The sequence below is a fragment of the Daphnia carinata genome, chromosome 10 (assembly GCF_022539665.2).
Source record: "Daphnia carinata strain CSIRO-1 chromosome 10, CSIRO_AGI_Dcar_HiC_V3, whole genome shotgun sequence".
NCBI classification, from domain to species: Eukaryota; Metazoa; Arthropoda; class Branchiopoda; order Diplostraca; family Daphniidae; genus Daphnia; species Daphnia carinata.
In genome coordinates, this window is record NC_081340.1 from 2,977,270 (window position 1) to 3,003,693 (window position 26,424).

Below are 26,424 nucleotides of genomic sequence, written 5' to 3' on the forward strand. Positions count from 1 at the left end.
ATGTATTGGTCCACCACACGGTCACTACTTAAAAGCTTGCTTTAGGCGTGTTGCAAAACTTGGTCACGTCGGCTGGTCAAACCAGCCGGTGATGCGCGCAATCGGCAAAAACGAACACGATAGGAAAAGACAGCGAGGCAACAAGACAAAACATATAGTTGGTCTTTCATCTGTGTTATGAGCTTAGACTCAAGTGGGTTGGTGCTAGTTCCACTTTGCTAGCACGAGGAATGCGACGTGTATCGGTTGCTGCAACTGCCTGCCGTGCTACTAGGCTCGTGACATTCAGTGGGTTTCTGTAAAAAAAAAAAAAAAAAAAATACGTACCAGAAAATCTGTGACGTCATATAACCTTTGCTTCTGGGACCCATTTCTTCTTTCTGTTTCCATGATCTAACATTTCATCCCTCTTAACCCTTAAATTTGTTCCTCTCGACTTTTTCCCGTCTGTGGCACGCAAAGCCTTACTCAACACACATATTCATGTATGCATGTACACAGACTCACACAGACGATTGGGTAACCTTGAGTAAGAATATGATACGTGTTTGGTATGCAGCAGAGAATGGGAAGGCTGCAGCAGGGTTGTTGCGGACTTGTAATTGATGCGTTGGCGTTTGCACGAGCTCCCACCAGCCATCCGAACATTTTTTGGGGTTAAAATATTTCTGTGCCGAGCCAAACATTAAATCAAACGTTCAAATTTGGGAAAATTTTTAATTTGTAGGTTTTCCGTTTTTTTTTTTTTCCAGCCTTCGGATTGCGTTCGATAAGGATGGCGAACAAAACCCATTTATCTTAAATATTATACGACTGTTACGAAATCGGATTAGAGAAATATTTGCCGGCAGATGTTGTTTTATTTCCCCAACGGCAATTGATATGACAGAGGAAAACTACAGGATGTGTTGGCAGCAATAAAAAATAAACATTCAACTGAGGATACATTGTATTTTTTTAGTTTCTTTTTATTGCGTAAAAATTTGGCACGAATCTAGCGTCGCATATTTCAGTTACGGAAGATCTCAGAAATATCATTTATTTTTATCGTGAATATAACAAAAAATGTTCCACTGTGAAAGAGATCAAATTTCCCGTCATCGAGCCTCAAACACTTGCACATCTAGAGTTGAAGTTGGCGTCAAGAGCCTAACGTTGGGTTGTTGAGGCTTCTGGACATGTTAAAAACTGAATTTACAAGATAGTATTTCGAAGACGGAAAAAGAAGAAGACCATAACAAGAGGCAAAGTTCCAGCGACAGAAACTATAAGAATAAAATTAGAAAAAAAACAAAACAAACCCCCCAAAAAAAGCAAAAACAACAAAACAAAACAAAATAAGAGAAAAAAAAAGGAAAGAAAATAAACAAAAAAGGAAAAAAGGAAAGAAAAACAGAGCCCTTGGCAAGTTGGAATTTGGACTTGATTTGCATACAAAACGTAGAGTATAAGAGAGAAAAGGCACACAAGCTGAAAATGCGTAGTACGTAGTAAATTTGAAAGCATATGAAATTCATAAGAGAATAGAGAGAGCTGTTCTGCACCGACTACCATTCAATCGATTTAATCAGGTTTAATGCGCGAATACCTAATTGGCAATAAAAGAGAATCTTTTTTTCGCTGTTTTTAGTCACAGAAGAAACATATAGAGTTCCGTATTGAGAAGTTTGCACATGGCTCATCACGAAATTAGCATTTCAAGACTGGTTCGGCGCGCAGCCCTAAACCAATCACGCGCATTACGTCTGGTTCTCGTATACGAAACTAGAAGGGGGAAAAGTAGTGTGCCTAAGAGCAATCAAAGCGTGGTCATTATATCCAAGAGCGGGACGAACGATGGGGGACGACTTTAAAAAATGCGGCAATAAGAGAATTGAAGAATAATTATCCGGAATGATCCCTGTTGTTGCGTGAAGATTCCCACTGATCGGGTGCCATTTTCGTTATATTGTACGCTAGAGGTCACTAGTCGGTGATCGATCTGGCGTTCAAAATATACATAAAATAAAGAGAAATTCGAAGATAGTTGGCTCGATAGCTGAGAGCAAACATGCATGGCCTTTCATGGGACGAAAGGAGCGTGTGGAGCGTGAAGAGGAGATGTGTGTATAGAGAGAGAAGGAGACAGAAAGAGAAAGAGAGAGAGAGAGAGAGAGAGAGAAGGAGAGGCCCTTTTTCATGGACAGGAATGAATGAGATGCTTTTGAATATTCATTTTTACTCCCCGCCGACTGTTGGCTATGTGGCGACAGGATGCAAGTCAAGGCCTGCGCCGATCGACGCGTTCAGTTTCTATAATACAGCCGATACTGGCGGGAAATAGCAATCAACCTGATCGAAAAGCGCACTTGATGTTTAGGTGCGTCAGTTTCTTCAGACAATCACAAATTTTCTCTTGTACGCAACTTGTTTAAGAAAATGAAAATAAAGACGGTCCCGGCCGCCGCTTTGCCCGTTTTCTTCACGAGGGCCTGCAGCAAGGTCGTTCATCAGATGTTGCTTCGTCCTTGGTTTCCACACCCAGTACACACACACACACCTCATAAGACAGTCTCTTTCTCTTCTCCCTATTTCTCGTCAGCACACACACACACATATACATACACATTTTTTTTCTCTCTCTCTCTCTCTCCTTCGTCTTCTTTAAGAAAGGGATACACATTTAAAAAACGACAAGAAAAGAATAGAAAAGAGCTGCCTGCCTGCTTGCCTGCCGGTCGTGTTTCTCTCCGGCATCAGAAACTTGGAGGCCAGTTGTTGGAGCGGCTCCAAGAAACATCACTCAAGGACTTTTTCGGCTGCGCGCTGGAACTCTTTTTTTGCTGCAGGTGAGACGATGAAAAGAAAGAGGCTTAGGACGCCTACTTTCTTATCAGGTCGAACTCGCACGCGTGTGTGTGTGTGTGTATGTGTGTCTGTGTTTTCATCTTTTTTTCTTTAAAGGGAGCTATGGGCATTGAAACGCAAAAAGGGGCAAAAGAATTTAGAGTTAAGAAAGAAGTCTTCATATCATAGGATCAACATTTAAATCCCCTACTAATCTGATGGATGATTATCATTGTGCAAGACTGACCGCTGTTTGAGAATGCAGCTACTCTGGACAGAATAAATGCCTATCAAACATGAAACCTCTTCATACATCAATTACATCCATCATGTCACGGTTCACCCATAGACCATATACATCTTCATCAGCTGTTTTTTTTTTTTTCGCTGTTGTTGTTTTGTTTTGGTTTTGTTTTTACTGTGCACCACTTCGATTCAAAAGCAAAACAAATATATCTCTGCTACATTCTTGACGGTGCGCGTCATACAGGTAGCTTTGTATTTATTTGTATTTATTTTTGTTTTCTGTTCTTCTGGCCCAATTGTCATGGTCAATTAGCTGCCAGAAGAAAGTCTTTCTTCGCGAGAAAAAATGAGTATCGTGTGATGTTCCGCCAGCTTGAATGAAATTTGCCCAAAAGGTGTCCAAGCTGGATATATCGGTCGGTCGTGCGTTCCTTTCTTGAGTAAGAGAAAGTGACTCATTTGGCCTCCAGAAAGGCACCCGATTCATGCATTCCGTTGCCATGTAGACGATTCTCGAAATCGCTGAGATGACCTGATTGTCCGGCTTTAATCTATCCCTTCTATTTAAAAAGAAAAATAAAAGGACAAGAGTTAGCAAATGCCGCGGTCCGAAATTACGCTGGATGTGGGTGTAGCCACTCGTATGCGCAAAAGGGAATTTTTTTTTTCTTTTTCTTTTCCAAACAAATCTTTAAAAACTAGGAACGAGAAGAAGAAAAAAAATAAGAAAAAGAAACAGAAAATAAAATACCTACGCAGCCGCATACCTTTGGCACCTGTCGTGTAGCCGTGGGTGGCGCACAGGTAGCCCAGGTGAGTGCTTGGGGGCTCGAAGGAGGAGACTTTTTCGAGAGGAGGGATTGAGCGTGGGGTCGGTGTGGTTTAGAGCGCACGGTTCTCTTATAACTCAAGTTATAAAGGCCACCTCCAGGTATGTATAAGCGAGAGAGAGAGAGAACCTGTTTGGAAAGGGCCTCCCTCTCCAACCAACCGACAGTTAGAAAAAAAAAGAAAAAGAAAAAAGGAAAAAAGAAAACGAAACAAAAAACCCAAAAAGGAATGGACTCTCTCACACACATACACACTCAGACAGACAGACAGACACACACACCACTGGCAGCGTCGAAGGAAGAAGAAGAAGAATTTTTTTTGTTAAAGGTAGCCCGTGGAAACGGATTCTTCCTCGGCAGCGGCAGCAGCAGCGGCGGTTCTGGCTCTCCTGGCCGCCTTGTTGAGCTCGTCAGTCGCATACTTGCTGCACTAGGCTACACACACACGTGTTATGAGTCCGGCCATTCTGTTAGCAGCAGCAACAGCTTTTCAACGTAGACTCTCGTGACTTGACATTCGCTATGGATTAAAAAGGCAACGTTTTTTTTCCCGTTCATTGTTGTTGTCGTTTGCCGGCGACAAGTGCGCAGCACCTGCTGGCTCGCCAGTTCAACTAGCGAAATGGTGGCAGTGAAGTGTTGTTCGTATATTGACTAGTCTTCTTGGTGCATCACGAACAAGAGCTAGCCATCTTTAACGAGAAGTTGGCGCCTTCAAAGAAAAAAAAAAAAAAAGAATTAAAATTGATAAAAATTGGCGTGAAAAAGAACGCGACATTCATTTAGCGAGTGTGTTCCAAAAGCTGCTGCAATTTGTTGTTGTTGTTGTTGTTACCGGCTGGTGAACTCGAAATTAATTAAACCGACAAGAAAAATAGAAGATGGCGCTCGGTAGTAGGTTAACCTTGGTCGTGACCTGTTTGACCTTGGTACCGGGTCCATGCCGAGCCCAAAATGATTGTTTCACGTCCAGCAGCATTGTCGGCGCCGTGCTGGGTACCTTCTTCTCAACAGCCATTGCATTAGCTCTCCTCGTCTTCCTGCTCTGGTGGATCTATTATCGCCGCTCACCTAATGGTACATTTGAATTCTTTCTACCTAATAACCTGCAAGATAATAGATTAAGTCTCGTTTTCATAAACCTAGTTTTTTCGTTTACGGGGCACAGCCTATCCTTTTTCTTTTCCTTTCTATCTACGTTTTTGTTTCTTCGTGCATTTTTGTTCTGTGTTGGAAGGAACGTTACAACGCTAGACACGCCATTTTCTATTTTGAAAAGAAAAAAGATAAAAAAACAAAACAAAACAAACCTGAACCACAACGATTGAATGTCAGGTGTAGGTCATCGTTTTAAAACAAAAATAAAGGCTAAACATTTGAGAAGCCATATGAGTCGTGTGCACCGAGATTGAAATGGTTCATTGCTACCATGAAGAATCAGGTGGACATCCGCACTTCCTACGTCAAATTCCGGAAAAAAATTGATTAGATGGGCAAGTTGTATGGAATGTTTACAAATAAGCTTTGGGGCTGGCTTCATCGTGCGAACGTTGATTTGGACAAGAAAGAACCAGACATACGAGTTCGGCCAATGATGAGAAAGCCACCACACACGCTTGCGTATACGTTTGCACGTGCAGCGGGAGCCGCGGCGGCAGAAACGGCAGCTACAAACGACGTCCGACCAAGGACAAGCAACCTTTTTTGGTTTTAAGGCAGTCCGAAATCCGGTTTCTTCGCCGTGTCACTTTTTGTTTGTTTTTTTCGATTTTTTAGTTTTCATTCTTACGATTTTGTTTTTTTCTCGATGCGTTTTCAAGACAGATCAATGAGCTTCCCCGTGGAAAACTTTCGTTTGCCGAGTTTAATCGCGACCGCTTGTTGCTTCTCATTAACCAAACGACAGAATGTTAATCACGTATTCCACGCCAGATCTCTCGCGTGCTGTCTCACAGTTTCAGATGACAACATGGACATGCACGGAAAGCGTAAACAGAACAAAATATATAAGAAACAATAAAATTCAACTAGCAAATGCGAAATGTCCTTTCGTTTCATAGTTTTGAAGCTTTCTCGAACACGATCGCTTACAAACATCGAAACCATTGAGAAAACTACTAAACCATCGGTTGTTTTAACAACACGGCGTACCTTGTTCAGCCATGTGTCAACCGCGTACGCCAATAACGTTTTCACACTCAACGATAATTTGGCTATGGATTGATGTATTTATCTACCAACAAACAAGCAATGGGTACGCCAGCAGCAGTTAATTTATTAAAAAGTACATCACTAAAACGAGAGAATATTCAACCGGATGCAAAAAAATTCCGTAAAGGCAAGCATCCAAACATCCAGCAGATGGATCCATATTAGTTAAAGATAGGAATGCCGTTTTAGCATTTTGTCTGACGTAAGATGCGCTCCTTTCAAAATCTGCGCCTTCAGACTCCTTACCACCTTTTTGTTTATTTTTTTATTTTTACGTGTATACATATTTTTTTATTTGACTTTAACACACAAGCCATCCTTCCAACCTTGAAGCCTTAAAGAGAATCTTCCCTTTCGGGTTGGAACATCATCATGGGCCAAAAGAGCCTGCGGGTTCCTTTGGCTCCCCCTGAAAAAAAAGGAGGACTCTCAGCAATCTCCGACTAACTCTTGTGCCAGAAGAAGATGGGGGGCAGGGGGGAGGAGAAGAACTTAAGAAGAAAAAAGAAGAAGTTTTCTACTCTGAATTCTTCAAAAGGCCGCACCTATCTGAAGCTCCTTCAAGGCTCGAAACACCTCGACGGCGTCATTCACATGTTGCAATTCGTATGTCTGGCTGCTGTTAAGTTGTCTTGAAGCAGACGAAATTCTTGCAGTAATGTTTTACATTACCAAAGGAACAATGTTTTCTTTTCTTTTCATTTTTCTTTTTTTTTTTTTTCGAAAAGCAAGATGGAGGAGGAATTCAAAGAATCGATAGGATACGATAGGTTAGTGATGATGGCACTGTTGGGACGTGCCGGGATGATTCAGCACAACATTTTTAAGGACGGCAGGTTCGATTCATTACGCCGATTCTTTATTTACCTGTACAAGGCCTGATAGTTGCGAACACAGTGGCTTTGAAAGAAGGCTGATTGAGGACATGAGCCTCTCTCTCTCTCTCTCTCTCACCTGCGCCACCGATGCTGCAGAAAGAGCCCGAGGTGACGCGTTCTCCCGCCATGACTTCACAAATAACTTGTGCAAGTCGTAGACTTTGTTTCTATCGAACTCTGCGTCCCTGTTACGAATAAATCCCTTTTTGATGGGGACGAGTAGAAAGTTGTTTTTTTTTTTTTTCTCCATCGGATGGAACATAAAACTTGACGACGCTTCAACTATACGTTCCAAGTTTATTGGTAAAACCGACGAACGGCACAAGAAATATGTTTAAAAAAAAAGAGCCAGTCGGTTCGTTCGTCCGATATGCCGAAACGGCGACTCTCGGATGGGTTTTTACCTGAGGCCATCCACTGGCCCTTCCAACTCTTTTTCCCTCCTCCCTTGGCATGCTTTCTTTTTTTTCTTCTTCTTCTTCTTCTTCTTCGTTTTTCAGTGTCTTCTATTCAGTATTTTTTTTTCACCTCTCTTCTCTTTTCATCATCATATTTATTTATTTTTTTCGTCTATCATTATCACAATGGTTATCATACATTTTGAAATCTCTCCATGGTCCCCACTGGCGTACGCTAACATTTATCTGAAACCATTGAATCTTTGATTCTCCCCATGGCTGCGAATCATCCTCTGAAACAAGAAGCGCACGCGATTGGCATCATTCTTTTCATAATCATCTGGCACTGAGGCCAACTCACCTCCGGCCTTGCTGGCGTGATTGCAATCAATACTGAAGACGATGCCGTCTAATATGCGTAGCCTTACATCCATGACCGCATACCTGAACGGGCTGTCTGCGATAAAGAATAAATTTTTTTTTAAACGTTAACCTGCTGCGCAAACATAGAATGTGACGACTCTTTCTTTTAAATAATAAGAGATTGCTTATTCTTGTTTAACTTTGCCGTCTTCTAGGCTAAAGATACAAGTTAAATAAATATTAGACTTGACAGACCCGATTGTTAGCCTGGTTACATGACCGACAAACGGGTGGGAAGTAGATCATTAAGAATAAAAACTAACGTCCCATCGTTGATCATTGGGTCGGACACATTGAGCAGAGCCATCAAAAATAGTCGGTGCTAAAGGCATTCCCTGTGCATTGTTGTCCCGGTGTATTACTTAGTGTTTTATTCGTGTTTAGTGTTGCTTTCACGATAACAAGTGCGGCAATGGGTGGCCTTTTTTCTTTCTTGGTGGTTTTGCTTTGGGCGGTTTCACTGATTTCTGCCCTGGTTTACGCGAGTAAAGTTTATCGCGGAAAAGTACTTGATTATTGGCAATAAGTGGTCGAAAAACAAATACGAAGTATATGCATATCTGTGTTTACAAAGTGAGGTTTGCCGAGATAGGTTTTCACTGGCTTCATCCTCCTACACATGCGTCCGTGACAACATTAAATAAATAATGGTCTTCTTCTCATGGAAAAGTGGTGTAAAGAGTAAAAGCGAAAACCGCAAACTAAAGTGAAATCATCGACTTGAAAAAAAAAGAAACAAAAATGATTTCAAATCTCTCGTTGTTGTGTTCACAGGTGCAGACCGACAGAGTAAAGGGTCTCGTGCCGTGGAAAGTGGTTCGGGCTTCGACAATCCTTGCTTCGAGGCCAATCCTAACTCGGGTACGTCACATTCTTGTCCTTTCTTAAAGCTCGATTTTCAACACACAGTCTTGTTTTGTTTTTGTGTGTTTTGTTTTCTTGCAAAACCACACACATTTGGAAAACCCGAAAGGCAATGCTAGCTAGCCCACAATAGTAGTACGCAACATAGTTTTCTCCATTTTTCTTGCTTGTTTCGCCATCTATCAATACTATGAGAGCGGACAATTCTTCGTAGTAAAACAAACAAGAACCCAACAATGTAGACCTCTCTTTGCGTTTTGTTTTCGGTTATTTCTTTTTTTATTTTCAAGCTGATATCTTTATTTCACACAGCGTGTCGGAAGAAATGTAATTTTTTCTTCCCCGCGAGAGAGTTTGCTTTAAGAGCATAACTATACTTATTTAGATGTTTATTTCTTCACAAGTGGCATACTTGACAAAACGGAGCAAAAAGAAAGGAAAAAAAAAAAAAAGAAAAGAGAGGAGAAAAGCACTTGACCAGCTAGCTTTGATTACCTTACCTGCAAGACCTCGCCTTAGCATTTCACGAGTAGTTGAAAGCGTCGCTGGCGGCCTGAAACACAATAACGCTTGAAAGTAAGGGCAGGGCATATGGGAAAAAAATAACAACATTTAATTAAGGGACGTTAGAAGAAGAGAGAGGGAGAAAAAAAAAGAACAGCTGTAATAAAGAGAGACGTGAAAAATGGTTTGTTTCAACTGCCGGGATTTAAAAAAAAATATATAGTGGTGTGCACTGGTTGGCTGTTTTTGGTAGTCGGCTGACTGAGAACTGGAACACGTCGGGTCGGGTCACGCACCTGCTGCAAAAAAAAAAAAAAAAAATCTAGTTTCCGAATTCACGATGGCAGAAGAGTTCTTTTTTTTTTTTTTTTTTTTTTACAATAGGAACCACTAAACATCCGGCCACATCCTTTTCAGTTATCGCGCTGGAATGCGTGACCGGACGACCGACAAACGGATAGAATCGTTGTTCTAACCACAATAAGTATGTGCATGTACAGGGACCGTCAGGGTGTGGCTCCATGATGATCGTATTGTTATCGCTGGACAACCATTCACGCTATACGGTATGCTAAGGTTGAACGTTTGAGCCGTTGCTTCCAGTGTTGCCTGCAACTATTGGTCAACTCACTTGCAGGCTATTTTAAGCAACAACACAAAGTCAGTTCACTTCCGTAATGAAATGGATGATTGGTGTGCTTGAACCACCTGTGTTCGGAAATAAGATTGCCTACATCGTGAAGGTTGCACAAACCCCCCAACTGTTATGACCGAAACAAGAATCGGCGATTCTCTTTTTTTTTTTTTTTTTTTTTGCATTTTTATGTGAAGAGATGATGTCATGCCACGTTCGTCGTACATACCTTCGTTCTTGAGCCCGTCGGGCACAAAAAAAAAATAGTAATAATAATAATATAAAAAAAAAAAGCCAAGGATGTCGTCATCATCATTCCACCCATTGGCAGTGGGAAAGGTTAAGTCGAAGAGTGACGTGACAGTATGTATTCTTTTTTTGTTGCGCTAAAATAGCTAAAGTTCTTTCGGCTAGTTTCTTCGTGCTTTTCTTGCCGGAAGACTGCGCCTCATTCAGTCGATCGTGAATCATTCAACATGTTGTGTCTTTTCTTTTCACGTTTCGCATAATTTTGTGTTTATTGTAAATTCCAGATGTTGTCGACGGCGGTAAGGCAGAGAAATTTGGTCAAAAGGTGAGTTTCGTTGTTTCTTTCTTTCTTCCTTCTTTTGTTTACATCGCCTTGTTTGTATCGATTCGGGAAACTTGATTGTGTTTAACTAATTTTATGACTTTAGTACCTTTGTTATCATAATGAAGGGGGTGGAAGGCAGCATGACTCGCTATGAGGCCCACTCAAAAAAAAAAAAAAAAAAATCAAAAATGAAATCGTCATTGTGCCGTGTCACACAAACCCGTGGGTGTTTTCAAATCTCTGATGTCATTTACTTCCTGCACCTACGCCTCACATCTCACCCCTCATTTCCCACGTAGCATTACTAATCTTGAATTCCCGACAAGATAGGAATGTGGGATTGCGTTTTGCCACAATCTTTCACTGAAATAGCCGGATGAAACTTTTATGAAAACCGGAAAGAACTTCCTACATCCGACACGGGGGGGAACCTTCCATCACGTACTCTTTCAACACACCTCCCGTTCTGCCTCCTCCCTGTAATTTAATTAAGCATTTATGCTGCCGAGTGATCAGACCCATATAATCCATACATAATTTAGTTCATTAATTTTCATTTAGTTACAACGTGATTTGTTTTCTTGATTTTAGCAGGATGCACAGAGCACGTCGTGGACACCTTTGCGATTCTTCGGCGCCAACAAAAACGAAAAGAAAAGATCTATGGACGACTCCTTTATTTCCGTAAGTTATTAATTGGTATGACTCAATCCTGGGTGGATATAAACACTAGCAATAATACGAGTGGACGAAAGAGCCTCAAAGGTATCGCAAAAAAATGTAATTGTTTGTGTGTTCTTGGGTAATTTTTCGACATGATTTGTGAATCCTTTACTTGTCAGAGAGAGAGGAATTGGGGCGTTGGTTGCGAAGAAGTGACAACCGAGGCTAATGAGGCCGAGAGAAAGTTGTTTCCATTTTTTTGTTCGTTTAAACCTTGATGTTTTTTTTTTTTATGTGTGTGCATTCTCTTCGGCATCTACGCTCACGACAAACATTCCTTGGCCTTATCGTAAAAAATCGTGAACGATACTAAGTTACTCATTTCAACTACTTAGAATCCTGATTTTGCCGCTGGATTGCGTTTTATACGAAATCTTATGGGAGAGGGTATAATTACCATAAGATGTCCATTAAAAAAAATTAAAAAATTCCAAACGACAGTATTACAGAAAGCAAATGATTTATGGCTTTTTGAATCAGCCGAAAAATTTTGAAATGCTGAATTAATCTATCGTCATTTCTCGTTGTTATGAAAGGAACCCGAACGAGTGTCAGTACAGCTGCGCGGACATGACTTCACTGGCTTGGGATTTAGTATGACTGGTAACATGCGAGACGGAATATTCATCAAGGATATTTCGAATCGTGGACCAGCTTTCGAATCGGGGAAAATTGCTCCAGGTATGGCGCTAAACGCAAACCTTTTAAGTCGTTAATGAACGGTCAAGGCTAATCATGTCGAAATGAAAACAGGCGATAGAATCCTCAACGTGACAATTTCCTTCCGTCACGTTGTCTACGAGGATGCATTGACCATTTTGAGCTACGCGTCGCCATATGACGTGACCATGGAGCTCGAGAAAGGACTCCGCAATAACAGCAGCACATTAAAGAAGCGTAAAGCAGCAAGTACGGTGTCTCTTGCTTCCACTTCACCCTCTGCAACACTTTCTACAATAGCGGGATCCGTGCAGCAGGAGGGACCACCCAACGAGCGTTTGGTTCATCCTCTGTACCGTTCGCAGTCCATTGATGACCTATCCAAGGTGAGAATATCAAATATTCATACTTGTACACGTGTGTACCTTGTTGGCGTGTCATAGACAACTTGGTTGGCGCTCGATGTGGGTTGATAACCAGGGTCTACTGTAGTCCTTGAAAAACACAACAAAATATTTTAAGTGTATGCAAAAAATCACGTACGCTTCCAGACGATAAAAATGGTGGGCCTCTGCCAGTTGCATACACCAAGGTCGAGAGAAGGTGGAAAGGAACGTAAAAGAAAAAAAAAATAAATAATTGGCAACCATTCACCACTAGACGTTATTTTCCAAAGCCGTTCCACGCAGTTGCACCTTTGACTGTTAACGTCTTATTTTGTTTCTGGAAAGCTGATCAAAGATATATAATATCCAGCTGCTAGTACTAACAGAATTCCTCTGTTTTTGTGGCTTAATATTTTAATCACTGATGCGAGTCTTAAGGCCTTTCGGGAAAAGCAATCTGTTGTCAATAAAACGATTATAAAACGATTTGTGTCTTTTTTTATTAAATATAGGTTGGGCGAGCGGATGTGACTGTCAGAGCGGACATGCGAATTCCCAGTTTGGCGGGTCATGTAAGTGGCGGCCTGGCAAAATCAAAATTACTGGGAAAAGCAAATCTAGATATGGACGTGCCGACTGTGCCCGACATCAAGCTGAAAGGTGGCAACATCAAACCTCCATCCGCCAACGTCGTTTTAGATGCTGGAGATATCAGCGTCGCTCCACCAAATGTGTCTCTAGCAATAGACCCACGGCCTCCAAAAGTATCGAAATTCGGAATTAAAGTCTTACCAGATATGAAGTTCAAAGCCGGAGCCAAAGGTGCAGAGGTGGACATGCCACTACTTCCTACCGGACTTGATGTACCAGAAGCTGAGCTCAATCTTCCAAAAGTAGAGATACACACACCCAAAGCTTCTGATCTTGCCATCAACATCGATGTGCCGGATGGATCGGGAATCAAATTACCCACACGTAACGTCTCCATGGCGATTGACATGCCAGAACAAGAGTACCCTACAGCCGCAGGTGTAGGTGGCGACGTGAAATTGAATATAGGAACTCCTTCGCTAAATCTCGTCGCTCCAGTCGGTGCAACCGATATCAATTTCGAAGGACCGAAAATGAACCAGCCCAATATCGATGTAAACCTCCCAGTTGCACCAAATGTAAGCGTCGATTTCCAATCGCCGAGCTTGCCAGATGTTGCAGTTGGTCAAGAAATTCATAATGCAGACATTTCTCTTGATTTAAGCAAGACACCGAAACCTGGTTTTCATATCAAATTCCCGAAATTTGGCGGCGGCAAAACAGTGAAAGGTGATATGCCTGAAGTAGGCATTCAACTGGCTGCTCCAGAATTGGATGTGGCATTGCCAGAAACAAATATCGAAATGGACCCCAAGCTGAAAAAAGACGGAGCTAAAGCAGGTTTTGAATTCAAAATGCCAAAATTGAGTCTAAAAAAGAAACCTGACATGGCCCTTGAGGCTAAAACAATGCCTACTATTAACGTTGAGATGCCGGAAGTAGACGTCGACATGAAGATACCTGGAGCTTCTGTTGAGGTACAGCCACCTGCGCTTTCTGCATCGGCCCCTGATGTGGAATTACCGTCTGTATCGATGGACGTCAAAAAACCAAAGATTGATTTTTCCATGCCAAAATTTAATATGGGCAAGGATCAAGCTGAACTCAAAGGTGCCATCGGTGTAGACGTCGACATAGGCGGGGTAAAAATCGAAAAAGCTTCTTCGTCAGACAGCGACACTGACGATGACACGGAAGGAGGAAAGAAAAAATTGAAGTTTGGAAAGATGCCTAAATTCGGTTTCAACAAACCACAAGGCGAAATTGAAATCTCAGCTCCTGATGTCTCAGCTGACGTTGAGCTTCCGTCTGTAGACGTCGACGTCGGAGATATCGACAACGATAAAGGTGGGAAGAAAAGCAAGTTTGGAATGAAAATGCCCAAATTTGGAGCTAGTGCAACTGTTCCCGATGTAGGTTTGGATTTAGACGCCTCTCATGGAATTGACGTTAAATTACCCAGTGTAGAAACAAAAGCGGAGACTAGTGACTCCTCCGATGATGACGACGATGAAAACGGTGGTAAAAAGAAAAAGGGATTCAATATCAAAATGCCGAAGTTTGGATTACCTAAAGCTGAAATGAGTGGACCCAAGATCGACGTCCAAGCGGATTTCCCCAGCATCAAGCCGCTTGAAGGAAAGCTTGAAGTTGGAGTCCCCAACTTGAGCGGTGATGTCCTGAGGATGCAGTCAGACACTGAAGATACCGACAATGAAGACGACCTAAAGAAAAAGGGCAAATCATTGAAAATTAAATCTCCCGAACTTCAATTCACTGGCGGTGCTACCAACCTCGACGTTAGAGCTCCGGCTTTAGAATTATCCGCACCGGGAGGTTCGACTGAATTGAAAGTTAAAGGACCTAAACTAGATCAACCCAACATTGACGTGACCGCCCCGACTGGAGCGAGTCTAGATCTGGATTTTAAGTTACCAAGTTTGCCAGATGTGCCAGCCCATCCAGAGATTCCCCATGCGGAAGCTTCCATCGAGGCCGGCAAAACTGGGAAATCCGGATTTCACATCAAATTCCCGAAATTTGGAGGAAGCAAAACTGTGAAAGTTGATGCACCAGAAGCCACTGCTAAAATTGCCATGCCAGAAGTAGATTTGGCATTGCCAGAAGCGAGTTTGGACATTGACCCAAAGCTGAAAAAAGATGGATCCAAAGCAGGATTCGAATTCAAAATGCCAAAATTGAGCCTGAAGAAGAAACACGAAGTCAACGTTGAGACTAAACCTTTGCCCACCGTAAGTGCTTCTATTCCGGAAGTCGATATCGATGTGAAGATTCCTGGAGCTTCTGTTGACATCCAGCCACCGTCCCTTTCTGTATCTGGCCCTGATGTAGATTTACCATCGGTATCAGTCGACGTCAAAAAACCCAAAACCGGTTTTTCTATGCCGAAGTTTAACATGGGCAAGGGGCACGGTGAGCTGAAAGGCTCCGGTAATGTTGCTCTATCCGTGCCTAGTGTATCAGCGGATTTTAAACAAGGCTCAGCTTCTAGTGACAGCGACGATGACACGGAAGGTGGAACAAAAAAGTTGAAATTCGGAAAAATGCCGAAATTTGAGCTGAACAAACCTGAAATCCAATTGGATGCTTCTGCGCCAGAGATTTCAGCGGACGTGAACGTTCCCTCTGTGGGCATTGATGTTGATGATGCAAAGATCAGTAAAAAGGGCGGTTTTGGTATCAAAATGCCAACATTCGGCGCCGGCGCAAGGGTCTCCGGTCCTGAAGCAAGTCTGGCTTTAGACACCTCTCACGAACTCGATGTTAAATTGCCCAGTGCAGAAATCAAGGGCGAGACGAGCGACTCTTCGGATGATGACGAAGATGAAACTGGTGATAAAAAGAAGAAACGGCTCAACATTAAATTACCGAAATTCGGTTTACCCAAAGGCGGCGACATTACGGTGAACGCACCCAAGATTGACTTGCAAGGAGGTCATTCCGACTTACCCGACCTAAACCCGTTAGAGGGAAATCTAGAAATTGACGCGCCTAAGATCACCACTTCTTTTTCTAAAGCATCCCCCCACTCGGACGAGACCGACTCTGAAGATGGATCCAAGAAAAGAAGTAAAGGCGCATTTGCCATTAGCACAGCTGTTCCCGATATTGATGCTAAACTAACAGTTGATACTGGAAATTTGGATGCAAGCTTTGGAGAAGCAAAAAAGGGATCCAAGCTCGGGATAAAACTTCCGAAGATGAAAATGGATCGACCTAACCTGAAAAGGAATGAAAATTCCGATTCGGAGACGAGCAGTGATGATGATGACGAAGGCAAAGGATTGAAAGGTGGCATTGCAATTCCATCTATCGATGTTTCGGGACCGAACGTAGACCTGCAAGGTGACATGGGACTTCCGAACGCACAGTTTGGCATCAAGGCGAACCAGCCAAAGGTTGATCTCGAAGCCGACGTCGGTGATGACGACCACGACGATGACGAAACCAAGAAGAAATCCAGCAAATTTGGATTCTCCATCAAGATGCCCAAATTTCACATGAAGAAGAAATCTAGTACCAACATTTATCAGCACACTTGAATCTCGATTCAGCTTCGGGTGGCACCGACGACGATCGAAGCGGTGAAGACAAGAAAAAAGGAAAAGCGTCTGCCAAACTGCCCAAATTTGGCTTGAAAAAACCTGACCTAGACACCGATTTCGGTATCGACAAGTCCATTGATATTCGTGCTGATGTTAATGTACCAAAAGTGAATTTACCTGAATTAGGAGCTGACGTGAAAGGTGAAGACAAGGACAAGATGACTTTTTCCTTACCCGAAGTGACAATTGATAAACCAAAACTTGAACTGGGTCTGGATTCGAGTATTGGAACTGAAGGATCGGCAAAAGTTGGTGTTGATATGGGAAGGGGTGATTTGAACCTGTTTCCCGTTGATATCGCAATGAGCGGTCAGGTACAACCGCCTAGAGTTCCAGACGTTGGTTTCAGCGCAGCCGGTGGTGTGAATCCACAAGCTGATATTAAGTTCAAGGGACTTGACCTGGAACTGGAACATGACGATTCGGATGACGAGAAAAAGAAATCGAAATTTTTCAAGATGCCTAAATTTCACATGGGCAAACATCATGGCGAAGCAAAAGTTGAACATGGGGCTAAAATCAATTTGCCGGATGCCGAGCTTAGTTTACCAACTGGAAAATTGGAGCTGGACCCTAATATAAGCCTTGATGTTTCCAGCAAAGACGATGCAGATAGCGATGATGACAAAAAGGAAAGCGGCAAAAAGAAGCCACGATTTGGAATTAAAATGCCTAAATTTCAAATGAAACATTCGCAAGCTCCCGGTGTCAACTTAGATGTCAAAGCAGAAGGAGTGAAAATGCCAAATTTAGAGGTCAATGTTGATGCACTCACCGTCGAACACGATTCCATCAGCTCGGATAACACTTCGATTGAAATGGATCTTCCCAGAGTTCCAGAAATCAATCCAATCGACGTGGATGTAACAGTTCCACACGGCAAACTCGAAATTCCGGAAAAAGATGGCAAGAAGAAAGGAAAGTTTAGCTTCAAGTCAAACTTTAAAATGCCTAAGCTGCATATGAGCAGCGGCAAGGGTCACGCTGAATTAGAAGTCCCATCAACGGAAATCAATCTACCTAAAGTGGAAGTTGATTTAGCAGGCAAAGGTGATATTGATGTTGATGACGCTGAAAAGAAGAAGTCGAGTACGAAATTGGGAGCTGCTTTTCACATGCCGAAAATAGACAAGCCTTCGGCCAATATCGACGTCAGTCTACCAACTGTTGGTCTGGATCTTAAGGGAGATGCCAAGCACGACGATAGTGATGATGAAGGCAAGAAGACCGACAAAAGCAAATCTGGTGGATTTGCGTTTAAAATGCCAAAGCTCAGCGCCGGTGGCAAAGCTGAAATTGGACTACCTGACATGGAATCACAATTAAACGTAAACGCCCCCACAGTGGAAATGCCAAAATTAGAAGCCAGTTTGGACTTAGATGAAGGAGACCTGGATAAGAAATCACCTTTCATCGTCAAAATGCCGGCGTTCAATCCAGTGAAGCCGGACATTCAATTAGACGTCTCCAAACCCAAGATCGAATCGGATAGCGAAGACAGCGACTCGGAAAATGAGAAATCCAAGAAAGGCTTCAAATTGGGATTCAAAATGCCACATCTATCCATGGGCGGGAAAGGCGCTGCCAATATCGATACTGATTTAAACGTCAAGGTAGAACATCCTGAACCAGAGTTACCTGTTGTGGGCGCGGAAGTATCTCTACCTAAGGCAGACGTGTCAGGGAAGAAGAAAGGTAACTTCGAAGGCAACTTCAAAATGCCATCCTTTGGCCTCAAAGCCGCAGGTGGTACCCAGAAGGCGGACGACAGTGACGACAGTGAATCTGATGACGAAAAATCCAAGAAGGGGTTTAAATTGGGTTTCAAAATGCCAGACTTTTCCATGGGTGGGAAAGGTGATGTCAGTCTTGATGCGGATGTGAAAAGCAAACAGCTAGAACAAGGTCTACCGACCTTAGAAGCTGACGTCAGCCTTCCCGAAGCGGAACTATCTGCAAAAAAGAAGGGTAGTTTCGGAGCCAATTTCAAAATGCCCACCTTTTCGAGCGCAACCAACGTAGATGTCAGTGGCGCAAAGCAAGCGAACACCAGCGACGACGACAGCGATTCGGAGGATGGAAATTCAAAAAAGGGACTCAAATTGGGCTTCAAAATGCCAAAATTATCCCTTGGTGGGAAAAACGAAGCCAACCTCGACTCGGATGCTAACCTCAACGTAAAACTACCTGAAGCGGAGTTACCGTCGTTTGAGGCCGAAGCATCGCTTCCCGAAGCGGACCTCTCGATGAAAAAGAAGACCGGCTTTGGCTCTCATTTCAAAATGCCGACCTTCTCGGCCAAAGCCAACGCAGGTGACGCTGAGAAGATTCACGAAAGTGATGAAAGCAGCGACTCGGATGACGAGAATTCAAAGAAAGGACTGAAATTAGGTTTCAAAATGCCAAAATTATCGATGGGCGGCAAAGCCGATGCCAATCTTGATTCGGATGCTGCGCTCAACGTGAAACTGCCTGAACATGAGTTACCCTCGCTTGAGGCTGAAGCATCATTACCCGATGCGGACCTTTCGATGAAAAAGAAGAGCGGCTTCGGAGCTCATTTCAAGATGCCGTCCTTCTCTCCCAAAGCCAACGTACGTGTCGGCGGCGATGTGAAAGTTCACGCAGAAGACGACAGCAGCGATTCCGACGACGAGAATACAAAGAAAGGGCTGAAATTCGGACTCAAAATGCCGAAATTGTCCATGGGTGGGAAAACCGACGTCGATCTTGATACGGATGCCAATCTCAACGTAAAACTACCGGAGCAAGAGTTACCTTCCGTTGATGCCGAGCTTTCCCTTCCCGATGCGGATCTAACAACGAAAAAGGCCAGTTTCGGATCGCATTTCAAAATGCCCACCTTTTCAACGAAAGCCAATGTGAGTGCGATCGGTGCTGAAAAGGTTGAAGCAAGCGACGACAGCAGTGATTCAGAAGACGAAAAATCCAAGAAAGGCTTTAAGTTAGGTTTCAAAATGCCGGACTTTTCAATGGGCGGGAAAGCCGATGTGAATCTTGATTCCGAATCAACGATAAAGGCAAAGCAACCAGAACTCAATTTACCGAATGTAGACGTTGATGTATCCCTTCCCGAAGCAGACCAGTCGACAAAAAAGAAAAGCAGCTTCGGATCACATTTCAAGATGCCGTCTTTCTCTCCCAAAGCCAACGTCCGCGTGAGCGGCGCTGAGAAAACTCAGACGGGCGACGAGAGCAGCGATTCAGAAGACGAGGATTCAAAAAAGGGACTGAAATTAGGTTTCAAAATGCCAAAGTTGTCGATGAGCGGGAAAGATGGCGTGATGCTCGATTCGGAGGCAACTAAACTGAAAAAACCAGAGCCAAATTTACCCAGTGTGGAAGTCGACATGTCTCTCCCTGAAACAGATCTTACGACGAAAAAGAAGGCCAGTTTCGGATCCCATTTCAAAATGCCGACCTTCTCAACCAAAGCGAACGTGGGTGCAGCTGGTTCTGAGCCAGTTATCAAAAACGAAGACAGCAGCGATTCGGAAGACGAGAACTCAAAGAAAGGCCTAAAATTAGGCTTTAAAATGCCAGACTTATCGGTCAAAGGAAAAGGCGATTTAAGTCTTGATTCGGATCCCAACATCAAAATCAAACAGCCTAGCCCTATAGAGGCAGAAGTGTCCCTCCCTGAAGTCGATCTCTCCGCCAAAAAGAAGAGTGGCTTCGGATCCCATTTCAAAATGCCGACCTTCTCCGCAAAAGCTAATGTCGGGTCAGGCGGTGCTGAACGAGAAAACACAAGCGATGACAGCAGTGATTCAGAGGACGAAAATTCAAAAAAGGGACTTAAAATGGGTTTCAAAATGCCAAAATTATCTGTCAGTGGAAAGAACGACATTAATCTCGATTCAGACGCAAGCGTTAAGGTAAAACTACCTGAGCAAGAGTTACCCTCATTTGAGGCCGACGCATCGCTGCCAGAAGCCGATCTTTCAATGAAAAAGAAGAGCGGTTTCGGTGCACATTTCAAGATGCCGTCCTTCTCTCCCAAAGCCAACGTACGCGTAGGCGGCACTGAGAAAATTCACGCAGAAGACGAAAGCAGTGATTCCGAAGACGAGGGTTCAAAGAAAGGACTGAAGTTAGGTCTCAAAATGCCAAAGTTATCCATGGGTGGGAAAGGCGACGTTGATCTTGATTCGGATGCTAATCTCAACGTAAAACTACCTGAACACGAGGTACCCTCACTCGAGGCTGATGCATCGCTCCCCGAAGTGGACCTTTCGATGAAAAAGAAAAGCGGTTTCGGGTCTCATTTCAAAATGCCAACCTTTTCCGCCAAAGGCAAGGTAAGCGACGCCGAGAAAATCCATGAGAGTGACGACAGTAGCGATTCAGAAGACGAGAACTCAAAAAAGGGACTTAAATTGGGTTTCAAAATGCCCAAATTATCAGCCAGTGGAAAGACCGACATCAATCTCAATCCGGACGCAAATGTCAACGTGAAACTACCTGAATGTGAGGTACCCTCACTCGAGGCCGAAGCGTCGCTGCCTGATGCGGACCTCTCGATGAAAAAGAAGAGCAGTTTCGGCTCTCATTTCAAAATGCCAACGTTTTCCACCAAAGCCAATGTAAGTGCTAGCGGTGCTGATAAAAGTCAGGCGAGTGACGACAGCAGCGATTCGGAAGACGAGAATTCAAAGAAAGGATTGAAATTGGGTTTCAAAATGCCAAAATTATCCATGAGTGGGAAAACTGACGTTGATCTTGATTCCGATGCTAACCTCAAAGTTAAGCTACCTGAGCAAGAGTTACCTTCAGTCGATGCCGAGCTTTCTTTACCGGACGCGGATCTTACAACGAAAAAGAAGAGCAGTTTCGGATCCCATTTCAAGATGCCCACCTTTTCGGCCAAAGGCAAATTAGGCGCAAGTGGGGCTGACCAAGCAGACACAAGCGACAGCAGCAGTGATTCAGAGGACGAGAATTCAAAAAAGGGACTGAAATTAGATTTGAAGGTGCCCGATTTATCGGTGAGCGGAAAAACTGATGTCAACGTAGATCCTGAATTAACAATCAAGGCGAAGCAACCCGAGCTAAATATACCAACGGTACAAGTTGGCATGTCTCCACCAGAGGCAGAACTTGCGACTAAAAAGAAAAGTAGTTTCGGATCGCATTTCAAGATGCCGACCTTCTCAGCTAAAACCAATGTAGGCTCCTCTGTTCCAGAGAATGTTAACGCGAGTGACGACAGCAGCGATTCAGAAAACGAGAAATCAAAAAAGGGATTCAAATTTGGTATTAAAATGCCTGATTTGTCCATGGGCGGAAAGGCGGATGCAAATCTCGGATCCGATGTTGTAATCAAACACCCTGAACCGCAATTGCCTGTTTTGGACGCTGAAGTATCCCTCCCCGAAGTCGATGTTACAACGAAAAAGAAGAGCAGCTTTGGTTCGCATTTCAAAATGCCGTCATTCTCAACGAAAGCCAACGTTGGAGCAAGTGCGGAACTTCCAGACATTGACGTTGTTACTCCGCGAGTACAAATAGAAGAGGAACACGAACTGGATGACACGGAAAAGAAGAGTCACAAAATCGGGATCAAATTACCTAAATTTCAAACACGGCAGAGAAGCGCCGAAGTAACTTTGCCACAAGTTGAGCTTAAAAGTGAAGACTCGTCCCATGAAGAAGACAGTGACAAAGAGTTGAAAGTGAAAGTAAAGAAACCTAAATTCGGAATCAAACTACCGGAATTCAACAAACCAAAATTAGAAGCAGGAGTTAATATTCCATCTCAAAATCTAACTGCCAGCACCGTTCCTGATGTAGATTTACCTCAAGTCGGTGTTGAGGTGAAACAACCTGTCGCTATCACTGGCGATGCTTCCAACGTTGACATCCAAGTTGGCAACATTGACGCTGAAGTTGCCAAAGTAAAAGCGCAATTGGCCCAACTTCAAGCCGAATTCGATATACAGTCTGGGAAACAACAAACAAAAACCAAAGAAGATGATTCCAGTTCATCGTCATCAGACAGCGAAGCCGAGAAAGACTCCAAAGCTTCCGGCATGAATTTTGGTTTGAAGTTGCCAAAGTTCTCCATCGGCAAGGAAAAAACGGAAGCAGAGCCTAAGCTGGAAGCTACCTTGCCATCTGTATCTTTGAAAACAAAAACTACTGGCGACGAAGTGACCTCACCTTCTCTGTCCAGCTTGGAAGTGGAGCCTGTCAAATTGGAAAGTGGCTCTGGACACGAAAAAGAGAAAAAGAAATTCAGTCTTGGTTTGAAAATGCCGAAATTTCCATCTAAAGCTGGCGCTGTGGCCGTCGAAAGTGAAGTTGTATCTAGTTCTAAAGATCTGGATACGGTCCCCGTATCGAAATCTTTCAAAGTCAGTGTTAAGGGACCTAAAATGAAGCTCAAGAAAAAGAAAGGAGACCACCGACAATCGTCGTCTAGCGATAGCTCTAGCGAGGAGGAAAATAATGATGAAGAAGATCAGCCGAGAAGCAAAGATGCTAGCGGCCAGCTAATGGGAGTTGAAGTGAAATTGCCACGAGTACAAGTTTACAAGAATGTCGAATACCAGGACGCTGAAAAAGGACACAACGATAGCAGTTCTGATGAGGAAGATGAAGTGAAAGATATCAAGAAGAATATTGGTGCTCGCTTTGGCGTCAAGCTCAAGAAACCCAAGATGTTCTCCAGCAACAAGATCGAGATTACGGGCAAGAACGACGCTGGTAACAACAGCAATACACTTCAACCGGAATGGAAATTGCCAAGGGTCGATCTTCGTCGTGCGTCAAAATCATCCGACCAGGAGCTTAGCATCGAAGTCGATTTGGATGGAATAAGTGAGCAGCAAAAACTGGAACAATTGTCGCCATCAGAACGTGCTGAAGCGATTAGACGCGATTCCAAGGCAAGCGCAGGGATTCGATTACACTCACCGAGTTACATCAGTTTAATGCCAAGCCCGCGTTCCAAGAAACCAACGCTCGAAATGCTGGATGTTGATTCTTCTCCCAAACTACTCTCCGTTACCCGATTAGATCCAACTCCTCCCATCGAGAGCTCTGTCAGGACGCAACAGCCATTGTATGGTAATATGGAATTGACCACCACCTTGACGGGACCCCAAGTCTCGGCCAGCCAGGTTCCCTCGTCGGTTATCATGGCTTCAGACGCTGTCAAACTGAAACGCGGTCCACCCACCCCCGCCAGACGATTTATCGTACCATTTGAACCGAACTCCGCCGTTTTGCATGTCTCTCAACCTATAATTACTTCAGACGTAACAGGTAAAAAAAAAATAATATTTTCGTAAGTTATATCTTAATGGTTAATTTATCGTAATATCTTTTATATAGTCGAAGGTGGATTTTCAACGATGATATCTGATCATTTTCCTGGGGAAGTAGAAGTTGGCATTTCCCAGCCTCCTTTTATCTCTGGCAATAATCAACAAGCTTCAGATACTGACATCTCTATCACAACGTCAACTGGCTCTGACACGTTGGTCATCAACTGTCCTGCCCAGCCGTCTGGCCAACAAGAAGCCCACAATCGCAAAGCTTCTTCACTTGGAGATTTGACTCGCATTCCAACTTCGGGAAGCGAGGATGGATCGCTTGAGAGGACTGTCTCCCTCGATTTCAAGCCAGTTTCCACATTGGCTGGTAACTCTTCGCGAGCTATTTACAACCTCGCCGTCCAAGATTTAAGCCGTGTCGGCGAGGACAGTGATGAAGACTACAATTTGAATCGCAAACGTCCCGTTTCTGAACAAGGTAGCATCGACAGTGAGGTAACTGTTATCACGGCGGATGAAGCAGACACACACAGGTTGCTGCCCACTGCCAGCGTATCGGGTGGGAATCGCACATACCTGACCGTGAACACTGACAACGAGTGTGACAATGTCAGCCATCGGCCATTAAGCGGCGACATGGCTGAAGCTTTGTGGTTCGGCAGCACCAGCATCCAGACAGTAGAAAGTGTCCAGACAACGATGTCTTACACTCAAATGGAAGAATCCATCAGCACTGACGTGACCCTGACCACCACCAGTTTAGGTACCAGCCCTTCCGAAACCAGTTCTAGTTCTAGCTCGGAAGGAAGTCCTTTTTCACCCGCCAGTCCAGAACCCAGTGGTGAGAATACACCGAATTTAGTGGAACATTCTTCCCAAGTGAGTCATTTACTTTTAGTAATCGGTCTCACTCTTCAGTGGGCTTTGAGAACAAACAACAAAAAATAGTTACATTTGTTTTTTTGACGATAGATCGAGAATGGCAGGACGCCACAATATCATCCCGAAATGACTGAGCTCGCTCCAGGGGAATTGGGATACAGCGACGCTCGCACAATCACTTTGGAGATGACGTCGCTTTCAGATGATTCACAGCCACAACCATTGACAGATTTGAATCCAAGTGCAGGCAATTTTGCGGCTGTTCGTAATCGCTTTGAGCAACTGAGCGGCACCAGCCCGCTCAACGGAGCCGAAACCACTGGCTCACTAGGTCGCAATTCCGGTCGACTGAGCCAAACGCAAGGCACCGTGATCAAACGGTTGAGCGGCAACTTTGAGGAATTGCCGCCATCCTCTGTCAATGTACTACAAAAGTCGTTCATGCAGCATATAGCGCCTGAACTAAGCGAAGGTGCCCTCTCCCGCACAGTCATCATCTCCAGCCTGACACTGGAGCGGGCAGAACAGAACAGCGTTAGCCCTACGACTGGTCTTGGGCCCGAGTCACCCGTTCCCAACTTAGAGCCCCCTTGTTAAAAGTCAATTCAATGAAAAAGGCGCGCCCACAGCTTTATTCCGTATCAGAGCATTAAATGATTCGCAATTGAGTATCAGACTACTAAATTTTATTATTTTTTTTTTTACATTCCCGTGTGTCTTTTAAATCTTTACTTATAGTATATTTGCTTGTAATAATTTTTAAACGCAGCGCAAAGAGAAGAAACGGCGAGAAAACTCAACCAAGATCAAAATTCGAGGGCGAACCTCGCCCAGTGAATTAGACATACATGCTTAACTGTATGTTTCTATATATATGCACGATTTCAACTAATATTTTGTTTTTCTCGAAAAATCGCTGTTTTGTCGTCTCTTTTTCATAAAGCAAAATTATGTTTATTTCATCACGAGAGATTCTCTCATCGTCATATCTTCGTGTAACAATGTATGTCGCGATTGCTACCTTTTCTTTTTCGACAATTTATCCTACAACTAATCGATCCTTCCTATTTCATTCCAGTACCGTTGAAAACGTCTTCAGTTATGTCTAAACCGCTCAGCAATTGCATGTTTGGGCGATTAAGATTTCATTTGCGCCGCCTGGATTCCTTTCTCCAGCTTTATTCTTTTCACTTCCTGGGGTTTTATTACGATAACCTAATAGTGTTTAAGTTGCTCAAAAAACCAAAAAAAAAAAAGGAGAAAAGGAATTCGTTAAGCAATGGTTTTTGCGTAAAGTTGAAAAGGAAGGAACCTCTGATGGAAGGAATACTAATTTCCACGATCCATTTTCCCCAAAATTTAATCGAAAAATAAAAACAAAAAAATGAATAAACAAAACAAAAAACAAAACAAAAAAGAAAATCACAATAATAATCTGATTGTCCATCAACGACATTTTAACCGACTAGTTTAAGAACGAGAGTTTGTATATATACATAAGGAAACATAAGGAATTAACGGCGTTTGTTTTGAGACTTTTACATTCTAGTTTTCTGTCGATAAAGTCTGTGTATAAATGCGTCCAGATTCATTTATGGATACATATTTAACTTTATAACAATATTTTATGCACCCAAACTTTACTTATTTGCTACCCCATTTTATTTGAACGTGCATGTGCAGTAGCAGACTTGGCGAACGTGGTCTCTTCCCATCGCGATTCGTCGATATGATAAAGCCATGTACCCTTTTCTGTAGACTATCAAGTATACACCGCATTTTAAACATCTGTGACATCTGTTATCCATATTATCAATACACTCTGTTTTGAATATATAATATGCACATCAGTTTCAAACCGTCCACT

At 43.3% G+C, this 26,424-nt stretch overlaps 2 protein-coding genes across 2 annotated transcripts in view; both read left to right on the forward strand.

The window, feature by feature from the left end:
* The first annotated feature begins 278 nt into the window (after nt 1-278).
* Nucleotides 279-26,424, forward strand: part of LOC130702829 (proteoglycan 4-like) — a 92,718-nt gene continuing 66,572 nt past the window's right edge. The window contains exon 1 of the mRNA XM_057524446.2: nt 279-288. The gene's annotated coding sequence lies outside the window, so the exon portion shown is untranslated. The remainder of the gene's footprint in view (nt 289-26,424) is intronic.
* Nucleotides 4,375-26,396, forward strand: LOC130702942 (neuroblast differentiation-associated protein AHNAK-like). The gene is given in 10 exon segments (XM_057524574.2): nt 4,375-4,979; nt 8,587-8,673; nt 10,348-10,388; nt 10,983-11,072; nt 11,648-11,792; nt 11,865-12,157; nt 12,670-16,285; nt 16,288-23,664; nt 23,734-24,554; nt 24,648-26,396. Coding segments are annotated over 10 exon segments (13,173 nt in total). The 5' UTR covers nt 4,375-4,783; the 3' UTR covers nt 25,155-26,396.